The following is a 19,207-nucleotide window of genomic DNA, read 5'->3' as shown; positions in this document are numbered from 1 at the left end:
TGGCACCACATGACTTGGCACAGGGAAGATGTTCTGCCTTGCATGCTTAATCAGAATTCTTTCCCATTCCCTTTACAATGCTTGCTCCTTCTGTTCATTTTTCCTGTATTTTATACCAGAGTCAGTAGAATAAATGCCAATGTGCTGTAAGAATGACAGTTTGGGTGCAGGCAAAGGATTAGTAGATGAACGGAGCTCTCCTAAAGCCAGGCCCAGTGTGGATTCTTTCTCTCGCTGGTCTCTGCTTCTTCCCTAGACTTGGCACCTCAGAGGAGGGGTAGCTGCTTTCTCCTGTGTCCGTTCTGGGTTCTGGCAATCAAAAGCAACCTTGGAGCTGGAGATAGATGGGGAGGGAGATAAATCTTCTTTAGATGCTGCCAACATGATGAATTTTATTAAAGGACATTGAGTTCATCTACGTGGAAAACCTTCCAGTCGCAGCTGAGATGGAACCCTTTGTGAAATGCTTTGAGGAAGAGGCCTTTGCTGTCAGACACTGCAGGTTTAATTGACACATTAATGTGAATGGCTGAGAGTTCTTTGCTCCCTGTGTAGCGTAGCACCAGAGTGGACATTTACCTTCTTGGTGGGAAGGATTTGAAGGAGTAGGCTGGATGTGTAGCACATTTGCGGTGAATTTGAAAGCCCCCACTTGCAAGTGCTCAGGACTTTCAAATGTGTTGATATTCATATGCTTTATTTTAAGACATGGGCTTCTAGCTATGAATCCACGGAAGCAACACGCATTCCTCTAATAGCTTGCTATGATTTTCTTTCTGGCAAACCTGAGTTTCTTATCATGTAGGTTAATGAGTAAGAGATTTGCTTGGTGCAACATCAATACATTTTTTTTCTTTTCTAATGTTACTAGGTTGGTTGTAGAAATCTATAGGTATGCTAGAAGGATGGGAATAAAGATATCTAAAAGCTTTGCAGTCATACTAAAGAGTAAAGGAGTATGCACATGTACTTTTGAGATATTTTATATCAGGAGAGATTGTCGACTTGCAGGATTGCAGGTCTATCCTGAAAGATGACTGAAAATGGATGCAAGACTATATGCTGTAGTTTGATGGCATCTGCTGTTATGTTATAGGTGTGTGTAGGTGAGGCTGATGGCACTCATAGTGGACAGAAGAAAGGTTGTAGGAAGGCGGCCTTCGAAGCTCGTCTCAGCACAAAAATCAGCCTTGAAGCAACCTCTGCCCGGGCAGGTAGCCCTGGTGAAGGCCCCGCGGAGGGACTGTTCCCAGGCTGGGATGGGAAGGTGCCAGAGCCCATCCTCTAAGACCAGAGCTAACTTTCCTGAGATGAAATAAAAAATGTTTCACTGGCTAGAATAAGAGAAACTTGGCTTACTGGGTTGCTTCGCGTCTAGATGCTCACACATAGCAGAGCAGCCACGTGAAGATGTGAACAAACACCACGGGATGTACCTGACTCGTCCACAGGCTCTGAGTCAAAGCCTGGGGACAAATTTCAGCAGTCAGACAAAAAATGAAGAACAGCAATGCTGGCACCCAGCAGTCCTTCGCAGAGACGGCTTCTGCACTGGAGCAGGCAAGGAGCCCCTTAGCGCAGCCAGGTGATTCCTTGGAGCTTATGTGCGGAGCTCGCAGGACTCCCCCGAGTCTAGCCTGCACGCACAGCATGGTTGTCTTGGGCCATCTTGACTCTGCTAGCTTTGCGTGAGTCTGTGGATATGCACGCTGACGCTAGTGGCCCCTTGCACGTAGATGTGGGCGCACTGCAGTGCTAGGCCCTCTCGTCACACTAAGCTCACAGAAGGCTACCTCTGGGCTTTAAAAACAAATAGAACAAGTAGGGAAGTAGGTCAATGACTTGCTGCAAGTATACAAGGCATCATTGTAAAACTGCAAGGTGGTCAGGACACGTGGGAAAATGAGAACATGGTGGACTCATGCAGGCTCCTCAGCTGTGGAGTCAGGCAGGGGAGTCCTCCCTCTTTTATCTGTGTGCAAGGAGCTGTCTCCTCATCTTTCCCTGGAATTATTCAAGTATGTCAGATATGAAGTATACCCAGGAAACCTTTCCTCCCGCTGGCACGAAGGGTGTTATCAGTTTCCTGTCATTATGACAAAATACCTCAGGTGTTCCACTGAGAATCAGTTCCTTTTTTTAAAAGTTCCAGTTTGTGGTCAGTTTGTGTGGTTGTTTTGAGCCGGTAGTGAGGGAGTGATTATCGTAGGAGGGCGCGAAGAGCAAATCCGCTCACGTGCTGGCTTGAAAGCTGGAGAGAGGACTGGAGCCGGAGGGGGCTGGAGCCCACAGGCGTCTTTGGAGGCCATGCCTCCAGTGACTCCAGCCCGCCCGCAGGTCCCCACGTGCCAGTGGCCCACTCTGCTCTCCACTGTGCTCAGAGCCAGTCAAGTTACTGGCTTAGTAGCGAGACACTTCCTCATTCTTGGGTTCCAGGATGTTTTCATTAAAAGGACACAGTGCCACAGCCAGTGGTTTCGGGGGTCTGTAAGGACCTGCAACGCATCAGTCCTGGGACAGGCCTTGTGTGTGCACAGGCTTGGGGTGTCCTTGGACCCCCTCCTTTGAGTATTGTGGCTGCAGAGGTCGGAGAAGGAGGGCCAGTCATTGTACCTCAGGGCAGCACGCCTTACTTGTCCATATGTGGTGTGGTGGGGCGGGGAGGGGTGGTGTCAGGAGGGTTGGGGTGCTGGGGCGGGGTGGTAAGCGAGCGAGGAGCTGGAGTGGAGGGCTGGGAAGACCAGAAGCCAGGCGCACAGTGGAAGGGAGATGTCCCAAATTGGAGTGCTCAGGTCAGAATCAAAATGCCCTCAAAGTGCAGCCCCAAAAGCAACCGTATTCTCAGGGATGCCGTCAGAGGATGCTTCCCCAGCCAGAAGGCCCTGGGATTACAAGAGGACTGTTGCTGCAGGAAAGAGAAGATAAAACTAAGAGCAGGTGGTAGGAAGAACCCGACACTTGGAGGACAGAGGATGTGGAGGGTCCATCCCTGCTGGAGAAAGGTGACTCAACAGCTGAACTGGAAAGTGCTGGAGCAGTGTAACAAGGGGGTTTAAAGTTGCACTCGGCCTGGGGCCATCTAAACAAGGGCTTCAGGTCTTCATATGTCAGGAGGATGGTGTGCACAGTCAGTGGTCTAGTGCAGGCAAAGCACCCGGATTATAGTAAGAGCTTAGTCAGAGAAGTTTGTTCTTTTGTAATCCAAGGTTCATTCAGGGACTTGCACGAAAGCCAGGTGGTCCTGTCGTTGCCTGCGGGATGGGTCCCAGTCCCCGGAACGTGGAAGGTGCTCATCCTTCTTCAAAGTTCCCCACGCAGATTCGTGCAGACTTCTTTCCTTCAGCCAGATCCTTCCACAGCTCGTCTCTGCCATCTCAATGCTGTGGCCCCTGCCCTTTGCTTCTGCAAGTAATGCCCTTTTAGCCAGTTTGAATCCCAGCCTGTGTCTAGGACCCAAGAGGCCACAGCCTCCCTGGAACATGGCAGACAGAGGGGTGTCCTCCACGTCCCTGGAACAGTGGCTGCCTTGGGAGTTGCCGCTCCAGGGTCTACCCAGGCTCAAGATGGGCCCGGGGCTCCTCCAGGGCCTAGCCTAGACTGTATGCTCAACAGTCCCTGCAGTGTCCCCGCAGTGTGGGACAGCCCCTTTGTCACTGGGCTGGACCGAGTGAGGACACCAGGCCGCCCTGCTCTTACCCAGCACATGGCTCTCAGAACTCAGTTGCTCTTTCTGAGCCTCAGTTTCCTCAACTGTGAAGTGAATAATTTAATGTCTTCCCTGCAGAACGTGTGGGAGGAGCAGGGATGATACCCATGGGGCTCCCACGGGCCGCAGGGCAGGTGCTCAGTGTGTGCATGTATTCTTGCTACTGATTGCAGCTGATGCATGGGGCTTGCAGGACCCGCACGCAGGACCACGGTGCTATTCTTGTCTTTTCTCTGCAGCTCTACAGCTCTACTGAATTTGGGAGAAGGTGGCAGCTTATCCAGGAAGGAGTGGTACCAAACAGGTTCTACTGGTAAGTCTCACTTTCCTTCTGGCATGAGAAGATATCACCTAGAGGAAGAGCGCTGAATGTCTGCCTTCTGCGTGACAGAATGGAGTGATTATTTTAAGGAAATGTTGGAAGTCGTGTCACAGATTTCTTGCTTTTCCCAAAATCAGTGATAATAGTGAGCAACAGAAGCTCTGAGGATGTTGCTTTGTTAGATTTTGATCTGTATTTGAGACAGGTTTTTTTTTTTTAAACTACTGAGCTATAATATTAAAACAGTATAGACATATATTGCATACCCATGTAAAGGCTGTCAAACAAATACAGAGAGTTTGTTTAGTCTCAGTGGAGATTTCAGATTCTGCTCCCACTTCTGATTCCAGATCATCTGGCTCCTTCCTTTATCTTAAGCAACTCAGCCAAGAGCCCTCGTCTCTTACTTCAGCTGACAAAACGTTCTATAAACTACCAAGCTTATGTGCATATATGTTCTCACTTCACTCGGGCTACTGTTACAAAATGCCATAGACCAGAGGCTTATAATAAATAATGCATTTCCATAGTCCCAGAGGTTGTGAGCTCAAGAGCAAGGTGCTGCAGGTGTACTCCTGGCAAGGGCCCCTTCCTGGCCCTGGATGGCCGTCTTGTCCTGTGTTCTCCTGTGCTGCAAAGAGCAAGAGTTCTGGTCCCTCATCGTAGTCTGGTATGAACACTAATCCCACCATGGAGTGCTAGGCTGCACTTCGTCTCAACAGAATTGCACCCTGATATCCTACTTCCAAGCTCCAGCAGCACATTAGAGGTCAGGGCTTCACCCTGGGCGTTTCTTAGGGGGCCGCAGTATTCAGCTCACAACACGTATATCTGAATATTTGCATTTAGCTAAGTGTTAAGTGTGCTCATCTACACCGTGCTGCTCTGGGGACACTGACGTTAACAATGGGTATATCATCTTGCTTTAATGTAGTTTGGAGGTAAATGTCTTAATGTAGTTTGGAATATGGTTTGGAGGTAAATCTCAACATATATTTAATAGAAAATATAAATTATATGTGTTGGTAGGATGTGTCTATGGAAAAAGAAAAATATGGGAGGTGGTGATGGAGAAGAGAAAAAGAATAAGGGAGAAAAAGGAAAGAAAAAAATAGTATTTTGACCTCCAATTCTTGACTTCTGCCTGCGGGAGTGGTCATGAACAGGAAGGGGAATGGCCGCAGCGCTGAGTGGCTTTTGGGTACTTCAGGGCCAAGATCACAACTGAGTAAGGAGGAGCTTTGGAGCACGCTGGCAAGCTTGTGGTGTGACTGCGCCACAGCTTTTGCATTTGCATCCTGGTCTCACTGAGAAAGGTGTTACTTGCTGACCTGTGCTATGTCTCATCTGCCTGTGGAAAATGCACCTCGGGGTTTCCAGGCTTTTGCTAAGGTAAACATTGCTGCAAGAACTTGCTTAAAGAGAACTCCTAACTCCCATTGCGCAGAATCATTGCAACAGGGATTTGGGGAGCCAGCGAGTTTCCTCCGCCCAGGACAGTGAAAGTCTCTGCCCTCTCTGTTTCTGAAATCACGAACGCTTGTCCACCTGCACCTCCTGCAGAGCACACCACTGTGCTTCAGAGCAGCCCTCAAGTAAGTCATGCGACTTCCACGTCTGTAGGACTGCATGAAAAATGCATTCTTATCTTTCTCACTCTCAAATAGTGCCCTAAACCCAGGTGGGAGTTTAAAGCCAGAGAACTACAGCAGAGAAATCTCTTAGAAGGCACACACACTGTCTGGAGGGCTGAAGACAAGCCATTGCAAACAAATGGGCTGGAGCTGAGCCAATCTTCCGCTCATTCTGAGGCATCTTCAGCCAGCGGGTTCTGTGTGAAATTTGTCCTCCTCTCCCAAGGACGGCCTGATCCTGGCTCCCACAGGAGCCACTCATCCCTCCTGGATGGGGAACCCTGCTGAGCTCTTCCTTGGTTTCCCTTTTCCTGTCAGCTTCTTCTTACTTGCCTTTCATTTTGCTTCTGGTTCATGAAACACCTTCACCTCTGTGTTTTGTCTAAAATTATGAAGTTGGATTTTAGGACTCTCTTTCCTTTCTTGATGCTGAAAGTACATCAGAAGGGACAGAAAATAAATCAATGAGGGTCTGAAGCAAAGGAATGGCCTTCACTCTCCCTGGCTTGTTCTACAAAAAGACTGATGCTTTGCCCGTGAGGAAGCCCGGGGGTGAGGCGCTGGCCTCTGCCTGCTTGGGGTTCTTGCCGCACCTGACATTCCCTCCTTCAGATGAGGAGGCCTCGGTGCTCTCGCCACCACTCACTGCTCTCCTTTCTTAGCTATTCCTGGAAGAAGGATCTCCTATCAGAAAGCGTGACTCGCAAAGTCCTGGTAACCAAATGTAAACTAGCATCTTTGTCAAAGTATATTGCACATCACTATATAAAAAATCTAATTAATCTGTTGTCTAAAATGTCTTCCTATATTTACCTTTGGGAGAAACACATCTTTCTCATTCAAGCCCTGGCACTGTGATAAGCACTATTCAGACTTATTCTATTTTATCCTCCTAATGCCTTTATAAAGAAGTTCTTCAATAACATCATTAGTGGATGAGAAATACATGGCACAGAGATGCTGGGTAATTTGACCAGTCACACAGGTAAAAAATTCAAGAGCCATGATTTAAATGCAAGTTATTTGTTTCCAAAGTACATATTCTACTAAGTCAATAGACACTGCTGCCTCAGCCTCTGGGACTTTCTTTTCTGGAATGAAGCTGTGAGCCCTAGGAGTGGAGTCCACGTAGGCAGATGAGTAGTGAAAACTCCAAGCCTCGCTGGCTTCCGGGCCTCTCTACCATCTCTGCTATTGGACATGGCCAGCAGCACCCCACAAATTCCTCAAGCATGCTAGGCTTTTCCAGAGAAGGAGTAAGACCTTGGCAATGACACAGGGCCGTGTCCATTGATTTAAAAAAAAAGAAAAGAAAAGAAACAACCTGCTTGGTATCTTCCCACATGATCTGAGCTTTTTCGCACACAGCTACTTCTGAGGACTGAAAGCGAGGTTGTCAGTGGAAGTGTAGGTAGCAGTCAGTCCTGGAAGCCCGTTGCTTCAAATTACACAGGATCTGTAAGACTTCAATTTTTCTTCCAGCTGACCTGAAGAAGCCCCCCTTAATCATTTCTGCCAGGACACTGGCTGTGGAGGTGTGGAGGCTGACAGGGACTTCTCTAGCTGAGTCATTCAGTGGCTGGGAGTAAAGATATAACATTTTCCACAGAGAAAATAAGTACAGAATAATACCTGTTCCATATCACCTAGCACACATCAGAATTATAACTCAGCCTTGGGTGGCAATAGTCGTGCCAACCCTGGAAACAATCAAAAGTAATTGCAAAATAATTATGGCAGGGAACAGCTTATTCACATCTTATCCCAGTGATTGCTATTAAAACTACCAGTGCAGAGGCCAGGGTTCCATGCCCAGATGCCACATGCTGCGCCAGCCCTGCCTGCTGAACTGGCAAATGAGTCCAGGCTTGGTGGCGCACTCCTGTAATCCCAGTGCTGAGGAGGCTAAAAAGAGGAGGATCATTATGAGTCAGAGCTGTGCAGTGAGACTCTGTACCAAATACATAAAGGAAAATAAATAAACAAATCTTCCAGAACTATTTTTATATGAACTTTCTCTGAAGAGTTCAGAATATTAGAGAACTGGCGTAAGGTGTAATAAGGATTCAACTCAGCACAGCATTACCATTAGTGCATCACTGCCCTGATTTCGCATTCCATGTCTTTGGCAACCAGTACCATTTTTTAAGCTTTGCCTAGCAGTCATGCTTGGTGCTAAGCATTTTGTAAATGTTATTTAAATTGGTCCCCAGATCAATGATCAGGTGCAGGTTCTTGCGCCTAAGAATGTGTGGAGTGTCAACTGACTAACAGGAGGGTTAGGATTAAGAAGAGCTGACTTTTTGTCTTCTCTATGTTGATGACATTCTAGGAAGGCTTTCCCTCATCTGGTGGCAGTGGTGGACACACCAAGCTTTAACCTTTAACCTCATAGCCCAGAAGTCCCACCTGCCAACCTGACTCTTCCCTGCCTGTCCAGGGATGGAATTGGAAGGACCTGGCTCATGAAGAACACAGAAGATGACAGTACTCAGAGCAGGCAGCTGCATATCTACCTGGAGACAGAAAGTCAGATGTGGAGTTGAGACCCACTGAAATGCAGAATTCAGGCTTAGGGGAGATGTGACTTGCACAGAGGGAAAAAATTTTAGAAGAGGATGGATGGGCTCTTATTAGGGGAAAATCACATATGGGAGTTCTGAGTGTCCCTCATCAAGATAAAGTTGCACCAGGAGACTTGGATTTGTTCAGTAAGCCTAGGCACACTGTCAGTCATGGCATTTGATTGTCATAAAGCCTTGCATGGTAGGGAGGTTATTGTCATTTTAAGGAAATGGAAAAGTAATGTAGTTTGTTCAACATAGTTGGTGGAATATGCAATGGATAGATTTTGAAACTTAGCCTGTCTGTTTTCATGTTCCTTGCTGGCCCAAGTAAAGCTCAATCCAAATTGCAAGACTCACTTCCCGCCTTCACTTACCAGTGAGAGGGGAGAGGCACATTGGGAGACTGAGGCAAGAGGATCACAAGTTGCTTGAGTGCAGCTGAAACAACTTAGGAAGATCTTGTCTCAAAATAAAAAGGAAAAAGCGCTGAAGATGTGTCTCAGTGTGAACACCTTGGACTCGATCCCGGTACTCAGGACCCTCCCACACACCCTCACACAAGATGGGATGTAGAAAATACTTGTTTAGGTTCTAAAATGTATTATGTTCTTTTATTTTAGAATTCAGCCAAGTAAACCCTAACTGTCAAGATATTGCATTTGATGGATAGAATTAGAGACTCAATAATGCCTAAATTCTGTAAATAAGGAAGCTTCTACTAAAAATATATTATTAGAGGTCAAAGAATGTGGTTTGCTTATGTAGGGTCGGTGTCTAGTTGTTCCCCTCAAAGCCTCAGGCAGTCATGAGGTGGGTTTCTAAGTTGGTGAGTGGTCCATGGTCCAATGCTGAGATTATAGGTGTGAGTGCTACACCCGCCCTGGGAGTAGCAAACAGTACAAGGGAGGGCAGGAACCTGCTCTCTGCTGATGCTCTTCTCTGTGTATTCTTGCTTTTTTGCTGTCTTCCTCTGCCTTGATCTGCTGCCATCTGCCATGCCGGCCTGCCTTGGATCCAGCCAAGTATGGACTGAAACCTCTGCAAACTCTGAGCTGAATAAACCTTTCCTTCCTTAATTCTGGGCATCAGGTATTTTTTTCCCAGCAATGAGAGAAAAGTAACTAAGACAGTCTGATTCTGAGTTGCTTAGGATAAAACAATGGAAAACAGTTGTCATTATAAATTATTCAAAAATCTGTTAAGTTGGTAAGAGACAAGCAACATTTAGAGCTATTTTACTTAGTTAAGAATAGGATCAGACTTACTGATTTTGTTGTTGTAGCACACAGAACCGGCAGGGACAGCTGATGGGAGGGGTATTTGTGTTCTCACACACAAATAAGTAAGGTGGGCTGTCACTTTGGAATGCCAGGTTTGTTTCAGTGCTATTTCTCAGCAGGTGCACGGCAGCTGTACTGCACAGTAGAGAGCAAGGGTGATGCTGATAATGTTAAACTCATGTGACTAAACAAGGGTCCATGTTCTCATCGCTTCCCAAAGTTCATGCTGGTGGATGTGAGTGACTTGCTGTACCACATCTTTGCAACGAACTCCCTTTCCTGAGCATTCACTTTGAGCCAAGCCTCAGCTTTGGCGTGAATTATTTAAATCAGCCCTCAGATAAATGATGGGAAGTAGATTTTTGATCAAGACTGTTAAGACATGTGATAGAAGACTGCAAATTGCTTCAAGAAAAATTATTAGAGAGCTACTGGGGTTGTGTGTTTTCAGCTTCAGAAGGTTTATCTTTATCTGAACTCCACTAGGTCCAGGGGCTTGCTAAATCCATCAGATCCTCCTGGCTTCAGTTCCCTCTGTGCTCACCTCACTCTCAGGCAGACCTAGTCTTTGCAGTGGCCTCTGATGATTCACATCTTCCTGAAGAAAGGAAAACATCATCTTTTTTGTTCCAGTAAAATTCCTGGAATGAAATCTGCTGGGCCCGATTAGGTATTCTGCCTGCAGACAGACCTGGGGGTAGAGCAGCTTATGAACCACATGAACAGAGCGAGGGACCCAGCGATGCTTCCAGCAGGCTGGGCTGCTTTTACCAAAGTGAGGGGAAGGGATAAATGGGCAGACATCCGCAAGAGGCACTCATTAGCCGCAGCTGCTGTGATCCCTATTTCAGGTGGGACATGAGTAAGAAAGAGCATAAACAGATGAACTGAAATCCCATAGAACGTCCATGCTTATGCCCTAGATTACACATTAGGAGGAAGAAAGATGAAAGTCACAGCTAGGTGCGTCCCACAGAGCCAGGGCCCTTTGCCCCAAGCTGAGTCTCTGTCAGCATAACACTGTCTTGGCATCCACTCCCTGGGGCTCAAGGAAGCTCATCCTGAGCTTTGCTTTGGCTTTCTACATTGGCAGCTGGCCTGTGTATCTGGCTGAAGTCCTGTCTTTGGCAGCTCACTATTCCTGGGACAAAATATTTGAGAAAATCAATTCACAGGGAGAAAGACTTAGTTTGTTTCATGGTCTTGGAGGTGTCAGTCCCTGGTGAATGAGCTGCATTGTTTGCGGGGCCTCCGGAGCTTCAGTTTTATGAGAGAGGGGTGTGGCAAGGGAGCAGCTGCCTTCTGGGAGATTCTACGGAAGGAAGAAAGGAGGAGGCAGAGGGAGAGAAGGGGAAGGGAGGGAGGAAGGATAGTAGAAAGAAAGGCAGGGAGGGAGAGTAAGTGTGTCAGGGACGTGCTGTACATTCTAAGCTGGGCTCCGGGTGACAGGCGTCCTCCCACCAGCCAATGCTTCTGCCCTTTCCCAACATTGCTGTCCGAAGGAGAATCAGGGAAGGGCGGATGCTCTGACGATGGACTCCTCCAGAGGCAGCCACTCCCAAGCCTGTCTCTGAACCCCACTGTTCTGAGCCTTGGGGAGACACTGCAGACCCAGCCCCAGTAAGTACTGACCTAGGATTCCCTCCTGTAGCCTCACGAATCAGGTCTGCAAGAGAGAGGCCATTCTACTCGGGCATGGTGGCGCATGCCTGCAATCTCAGCACTCCGTAGGCTCACACAGGAGGATCTCTGCAGATTCAAGGCCACACTGCTCTATAAAGTGAATTCAAGACCCGCCTGCACTACAATGCAAGACTGTCACAACCAAAAACAAAGAAACAAGAGGCAGTCCCACAAGACTAGTCCATGCCTATGCCTAGAAAGCATCGTGGAATGCTCAACAGTTTCTGTGTCTGATCCTGATTCCTTTCTATAATTCTTTCCCAAGTTCTTGTTGAATATTAGTGCTGGACTCATTTGGCCTCCCCCTCATGGTGTGTTGTGTAGATGCTACGTAACCCTAGCACTTCCTTCTCCTCATTCTGATACAAGGACCGTTCTCCATGTCACTGTAAGATTTCTAACTCTCCCTCACCAAAGGATGGTGGCACAGGGTAGCTCTACCTCTCCTGTCTTTTTGCAGGTAGATTTAGTAGGTTAAATAACAAAAGGCTTTTCCGCATGTTGCAAACTGGATATGGGATGGAGTCTAATGCTGTTACAACAGAAATCTAGTCTGCCAGAGTCACCAGATATCTTGGCAATGTATTAGACTCTGTTTTCTTTGAGAGGCTCAACTCATCCTTTCTGCAAAGCTATGAAACAGGTCTTTGCTTGCAGAGATTTTCCAGGGGGACACCACCACTCACTTTCAATTTTATGCTGAAGTGGAATAATTAGAGTACTGTACCATTCCGAAACATCTGGTCTATAGTATAAAAAACTAGATTTCCATGTTTCTGGATTTCCAGCATTCCAGACCCTTTCCTGTTCCTAACTTTTGGATTCCCTTGTCCCATCTGTTCTACCTTAATCACATGAAGCTTGCCACTTCCATGCTCCTTAGAATTAAAGTGACTCAGCCCTGCTCTCCTGCAGAGAGGAAACACGTGTCCCCTGTCCCCACTCTCAGTGAGAGGTATTCTCTCTATCCCTACCCAAGAAACCTGATCATCAAGCACTGAGTAGGTTATTGCCTATTTTGGCTTGAAAGTATTTTTTTCTGACCTACCACTCAACTCAACTCTAAATGCTATTTCTAGAAGGCCAGGTCAAGAACTCTGTATACTAATTACTGCATGTCTCTGCTGTGCCCTTGGTATCTCCGGTTTTCTACAAGGTCCTACCTGGGGATAAACTGTCCTAATTCACTTTGGTGATGATTAATTCACAGCACCTAATACATGCTAGAAAGACATTAGTCTTTGCATACAAAGGTGATGTGTGAATAGCCTTGTCAAATGTTGACCCTTGCTGGCCGCTTACTGATGACTGGCCCTACCTTGGATCTTAATTTATTCTTCCAGCATTTCTGATCAAGAGGAATCTTTCTTCAAGAATCATGATTTTTGTCATACACACACTATAATTCATCATGATGCACATTTTACTGCACTATATGTACGTGATTCCTATGAAGTGCATGGTTTTATAGTAAATATATCTGAGTTCAAGTCTCGGCTTCACTACTGAGTGATCCTAAGAAAGATGCTTTCTCCTACCTAAGCTTTCATTTGTTCCACTTTGGAGAACTAACACTACATATTTCATGATCATCAGTAAATAACTTAGCACTTAGTAGGCCATGTCTTTTTTTGCTTCATTTCTTTCCTTGTCTTGCTAAAGATAGCGTCCTTAGGAGTGAAGATCATGTTCCATGCCTTTCGTCTGCCCGTGCACCAGGGAATGGTGGCAGCAGAGAGGCACGCGTGTCACTACATGTATCCACTGCCCCTGCGCGTATGAACCCCACCTTGGGTGTTACGTCATGCAGCGCTCTCGGGTGACTTCCAACTTGTCTTCTATCACCACAAAGCTGAAACACGAAGATGCTGAAGTGTGCTACCGATCAAAGAGGGGAGCATTCTAGACACCAAAGGCACTGCGCTGCTTGCTAGGCTACTGCCTAACTCAACAGGCTGCCCCAGGGCGTAGTGGGATCAGTGTCGGCAGACGGATTCACGTGAAGTTGGACTGTCCGCCCCCGAGACCGTTCTTCCAGGGCATCTGCTCTCGACAGCTGGCATGGGCAGATTCTTCACAGTTCCTAGTGTGCGATCCTCCAGGAGAACTCGGAATCCCCTTTTCTTTGAACTGTAAACTATATTCTTTTTTGTTACACATTTTTCCCATTCCTCAGACAGTTTCTCACTTAACACAAGCAAGGACTTGATGAAGTTAGCAGTGACAGAAGCCTTTCCTTGGAGAACAGCATGCGCACCACTCTGGGCATCACTAGTGGCTGCCCCTGCAGGGATCTGGAAGCGCACTTCAGTAGCCTCGAGGGGCCTGGCGCGTTGCCTGCATTTCTTTCTGTTCATGTTCTCCACATGAGCACTGCTTTCCCACCCCCTTGCACCTGCCTCCACTTCCCAATCTTTTCTATGACTAGCAAGTTTTCCCTGCAGGTCAACCTGAGCACAGCCCACTGCACGGGAAGCCCAGTACCTGCCCTGTAGCTTCCTCCAACGCAGCCTCTGTGGATTCCTGGCCCTCACACTGGACTCTGTTCCTCTGAGCTGACCTGCTCTGCCTGAGGACAGCAAGAGTCACTTGCCTGGGGTTTCCACTGAGGCACCTGTGACGGAAGCATGCAAGGCATCACTGTGAGAGAGAGCAAAGCTGTAACTAGGGCCTCCTCTTCTCTAACTGCATTAGCAGAGATCAACTTGGTGATCCGAGTCACACCTCCACCTTCAAATTCCAGGGGTTCTGGGTTTTTAACACTTTCTTTTGAAATGTGGTTGCCTGTCCTCATTCAGTCCTGGGCCACCTTTCAGGGCTGCCTTTTAGTCCCTAAGAGATGGCAGCATCTAGAAATGAAAGCCTTGTGAGCCTGGAGCAGCGGTGTGTGACTGTCATCCTAGCACTCTGGGAGGCTGGGGCAGGGCCACAAGCTCCAGCCTCCCCAGGGCAACATAGCAAGACCCTGTGCTGCAAATTGGGAGAGGACTGTGTATAGCTCAGTGTCAGGGCCTTGGGCTCTATCCTAAGAAAAAAATGTTTTCAAAGATGAAATTAAAATAAAAGAAGGAAGGAAGGAAGGGAGGGAGAGAGGGAGGGAAGGAGGGAGGGAGGGAGGGAAGGAGAGAAGGAAGGAGGGAAGGGAAGGAAAGGAAAGTATCCTAGAATCAAAATGCCTTCATTAGAGTCCTGTTCAGTTTTCATTTTTGTTTGTTTGCTTTGCTTGGTTGTGGTCATTGTCTGGTGATGCATGAGCCTGGGCCTTGGGCTGGCCTGCATCTCCAGCCTTTTGCATTTAGTTCTTTGAGACTCTACTTCCCAAAGTCACTAATTTGTTCGGCTGAGTTTGAGCTTGAGAACCTGCTGCCTCCGCCTCCCAAAACACTGGACTTGCAGGTGCTCTGCTTTGTGTCTGAATGTCCCACAGAGCTTTACGTAGTCATAGGATTTTTTTTTTTTATGTAATTGAAATCTACAGTTTATGAGTGATTCCTAGTGTAATGCTGAGATTAAGCATTCTGGGATTAGAGCTGAGTGATTGTTGGTTCAGTCCTCTGATTGGATGGGCACTGCCTTAATCCCAGGGGCTGGACATGATGCAAGAGACAGACAGAGGCATGCCCAGCTTCCCGTGTCTGCCTCTGCTCCGTTTCCCCACCATGAACTGTTGTGCACTGCCGTGTGCCACTCTGCTTTGGAGCCAGTCAATGATGGACTAAAACTTCTACAAACTGTGGGCTAAGTAAACCTTTCTTCCCTTAACTTTGGTTGTGAGGTCTTTTGCCTCAGCAAGGAGAATGGCAAGGATGACTTTGGTACGCACTGTCACATCAGGCCAGAACTGTGTCCTTTAGGGGCTATGGTGTGCAGCGAGTTAGTGAGCTCCTGTAAGCCGTACAGGATTAGACTAGCAGCATTTTCTGCACATGCTTTTAAGTGATTAAAAAAAAAGTCCAAAGATTCGAGGTGAACATGTATAATCCATGGTGGCTATATGTTAATTAATATTAAAGAGAGAAAGTGCAGAATTGGCACTAGTGCTTCAGAAATGAGATGTCTCATTTCGATACATTTTAATAATATATATATATATTATCAGTAGGAATTTTGAATGAGTATGTACAGTTTATTCCTTGTTGCCCCAGAATCAAGAACAGTGGATAAAAATTGATCTCCCCATTTTATTTGAAGATCTCCATCTTAAGGTAGCCAGTCCTCTTAATTAAGGCCCGCAGGGTTGCTTTAAATGCTTAATGCTGGCAGCAGAAAGAGCAGAGACCTGCCCGTGTCCCCGGAGCTGCAGCTGCTCAGGTCAGCCTGCACAGGGAGCTGCCGCAGAAGCCGACCGAGGGGCGCAGCCCTGCTTAGCTGCTGCTCCCTGTGCATAGCTGGAGGCTCCAAGCCTGGAATTCTGGAGAGAAAGCCTGGGCATGGAGCTTGGGTGGGAACACAAGGGTGGGATGGGTACCACCAGACCTGGTAAGCAAGATGACCTCCTAAGAGGCACGAGGCTGCCTCCACCTCCAAGCCTCTCGCTGAAGTCCTTCAGGTCAGTTCTCACTTGAAACCAATCAGAGACCCAAGGAAACATTTCCAGCTGAGCCAGGTCGACCCAGCACCAAAGCACCATCGTATATCCCATAAAACCTGCCACCTCTGTGCATCTTTTTCAACACATGTAACTTCCAAATAATGACAAAAACAAAAATAATGGAATTTTCCTACCCAACAATATCCTCCCGCAGAGATTAGCATATTTCCCCAGGTACACAATCTACTTTGGGGTGGTGTTGCTCTTGTATTTGAATCATTCTTCCCCTTCTGTATCCTGCACCGAGATCAGAGATGGAGGGTAAACAGCTATCAGCCTTGCTGATGCCTAAACACAGGGGAACGGGAGAGATGAAAAGAAAGGAAAAGACTCGCACACTGACCCAGACACGCACAGACAAATGAGATGAAGCTAAGTAAGGAAGTAACCCACTGAGGTACCTAGAGAACTTCCCCGCTCATCCTTCACGTCATCACATGTAAAATGTAATCATGAGGAAGTGCGTCAGTATCTCACATGTCAGTCAGAACTGTCGCGGCTTACAACATCGTGTTGTTGCCGTCTAGTTGCCGTCTATAACACTGTGATGATTGTAGACATCCCCTGAGTGGAGAGATGTAAAGTGTAGAACAAAAGAGGGCATCCTGGGGTTGATGCGAGAGGCACCACAAGAGTTCTCCAGTAAGTGGTAAAGAGCGACGAGTGTGGGGGGGAGGTAGTGCTGCGTATTAATTTAAAGCCAAATGTTAGGTAGGTAATCTTATTGGACAGGTAGTAAGATGGGAATGATCCATTCAAAACAGATGAGGAAGCAGACCCAGAGCCTGAGCACACTGGGTAGCAAAGCAGTCAGAGAAGGTAGAGGAACCTCCTGCCGGCCACAGGAGCAGGGCTTTCTTATGGGAGCCTATCCACGAGCACTTAAGCATCAGAATCTGAGGACTCGAAGGGAACCTGGAAGCCATTCCACTTGACCTCTGTATGGCAGGCGCCTCTTCTAAAAAGTGCTACATGACAGAAGAAAAGAGCCTTTGGAACAGGAACAGAAAACAGGAACCGAAATTTCTCTATCAGGATCCATCTTCCTCAGTAGGGAACAGCGAGAGCAAATGGACCTGTCCCACGTTTTTTATTGTAGGCCCTGGCACTTAACACATCAACTCCTCTAAACAGAATGATTTCATAATTCAGAGAGAGCTGTCAAGGTTTGCACAGGCCTGGCGAGCTGTGCCCCGGGGTGGGGACAGAACTTGCACTTAGGAGATTTATAGTAAAGGGTTTTACATGAGCGCCCCAAGTTTAAGGGAGATAAATCTCAGAAGACAAATGCTACCAGTAATTGAATTACAAAGCCATTATCATGTGCTGAACAGAGCAACTTTATGACTCTATTGTGACAAGATGAAACTTGTTAGAATATTTATGTGCCGGCGATATTCTCTACATCACCGTCCTAGAAGAAAGAGCAGCTCTTCCATCTGCTTCCTACAAGCACTTAGCCTGCCTGAGTGACTCAGTAGCCAAGGAGAAGCAGCTGCCCAAGAGAAGAAGCCAAGTAGACACAACACACACCTGATGGGGTACCGGGCTCCCTTGAGCCTCCCACTGCAAAAGCCCCAAGCCCGGCATGGGTGCTTCATTCTGTCCCCTGACATCGGACCCTTCCCCTAACACCCTGGGAAATCCTTCCTCCAGTGAATGCACTCTGCTGTCGTGAGCATGTCAGCACCATTTCCTACTTCTGAACAACCTGAAAATAAAACATTCCTGCAATGAGACTTTATTCTAACTTTCATTACATCTTTGAAAAGTAATGTAACTTGAGTTTTGTGGCTGTTTAAATCTGACTTATAAATTTATAAAAGCTGAGCTAGCATGCTCATTTCACAGGATGAAAGGACAGCAAGCACATTCCAATCCATTACATGTGCTGATGTGGATTATATGAGAATCCAGGCTGCTGTCATTTCTGGGAGTTCAGTGACAACTCAGCATAGAAATGTGAGATTTGGGTATGGTTTCTCCTCCTCTAACGTTTTTATTTTTAACTAAGTTTAGAGTTAAAGCACACTTGCAAGCACTGTGGGAAGTGCCTGCAGGCCTCACCTGGCTTCATGTAACACTGATAGCCAACGTAAGCATTAGGCGGTGCCCACCCCTAAGGAAGCCACAAGGGACAGCTCTGTCAGCTCAAGCAGAGACCTCATTTTCATTTCCCCCAGATTTTTCTATTGATTTTCTTTTTTCTAATATGGGATTTAATCCAGAATTTTGTGTTACATTTGGTGTGCTTGCCATGATATTTTGGTCTCCGCAACTCTATAACAGTTTCTCGGTCCCTTCTTGTCTCTGCTAATCTGGGTAACTCGGACGGGCACTGATACAGTATTCCGCAGTGTCCCCCTGTTGGGCTAGTCTGGTGTTTTCTTTGATTACAGGGTTGATTACAGTGCAGGGTACACATAAATGCTATGTCCTTTCCATCAGTGTCCAAGAGTACAAATGTCAATGTCAATGTATTACTGAAGTTGATAACCTTGAGCAGGTGCTGGGGCTGGTGTGCGCCAGATCTCGCCATCAAAACTTTTTTTGTTGTTTTCTTCTCTATTTGTTAAGCAAGTTAACTATATCTAGTCCACATTCGGGGGAAGGGGATTTGAGTTAAAGCACACTTACAAGGACTGTGGGCAGTGCCCACTGGAAGGCTAAGTGCTCATGGGAAGCAGATGGAAGCCGTGTGCTCTTCTGTCCACCCATCCACCCACCCACCCATCTATCCATTCAGCTGCTGGAAGGAAGAGATTTAAACACTGTGTGAATATACATTACAATTCCTGCAAGGATTAATAAATATTTTAGAGGAGATATTTGAGGCTATTCAAGTTGCACACTGATTTTATTATTCCTTATCTGATCCAAATTACACAAAGCATTATTATGGTATGGTGTTCTTATGAAGATGTTCTTTATTTTTACCATTTCTCCCTTTTTTTAAAAAAAAAAAAAGTGCATTTGGTTGTTACAGGGTCTCACCAGGCACTAGGCAGCTCAGCCAATGATCTTTCTATTTTCAGCCTCCCCAGCACTGGGATTACAGGCATGCACCACCACACCTGGACTCTGTGGCCAGCTCAGTGTACCCAGATGGCAGGGCTGGCATGGCATGTGTTGCTGGGATTGAATCATGGTCCCTGCACTTGCCTAAGCTTGCCTAAACAGGCACTTTATTCTGCTGAGCTATCTCACCAGCCGCTTAACCATTTCTTTTATATTTACTAATTGGAATTCTTTAGGAAGTAATACTTGCTCTTTCTTGATCATCCATCCATCCATTCACCCACCCACCCATCATCTATCCATCCATCCATCCATCCATCCATCCACCCACCCATCCATCCACCCACCCATCCATCCATCCACCCACCCATCCATCCACCCACCCATCCATCCATTCATCCATCCA

The 19,207-nt window shown here is 46.9% G+C and overlaps 1 protein-coding gene across 1 annotated transcript in view; it reads left to right on the top strand.

Annotated features, from left to right (window-relative positions):
* The window catches only part of Sorcs1 (sortilin related VPS10 domain containing receptor 1), a 526,874-nt gene that overhangs the window by 359,538 nt on the left and 148,129 nt on the right, over window positions 1–19,207 (top strand). The window contains exon 5 of the mRNA XM_023715489.1: window positions 3,946–4,019. Within this exon, the coding sequence (XP_023571257.1) occupies window positions 3,946–4,019 (74 nt within the window). The remainder of the gene's footprint in view (window positions 1–3,945; window positions 4,020–19,207) is intronic.

Source organism: Octodon degus, unplaced genomic scaffold (genome assembly GCF_000260255.1).
Source record: "Octodon degus isolate 3935 unplaced genomic scaffold, OctDeg1.0 scaffold00042, whole genome shotgun sequence".
NCBI classification, from domain to species: Eukaryota; Metazoa; Chordata; class Mammalia; order Rodentia; family Octodontidae; genus Octodon; species Octodon degus.
This window is presented reverse-complemented; position numbering and strand designations above follow the sequence as displayed.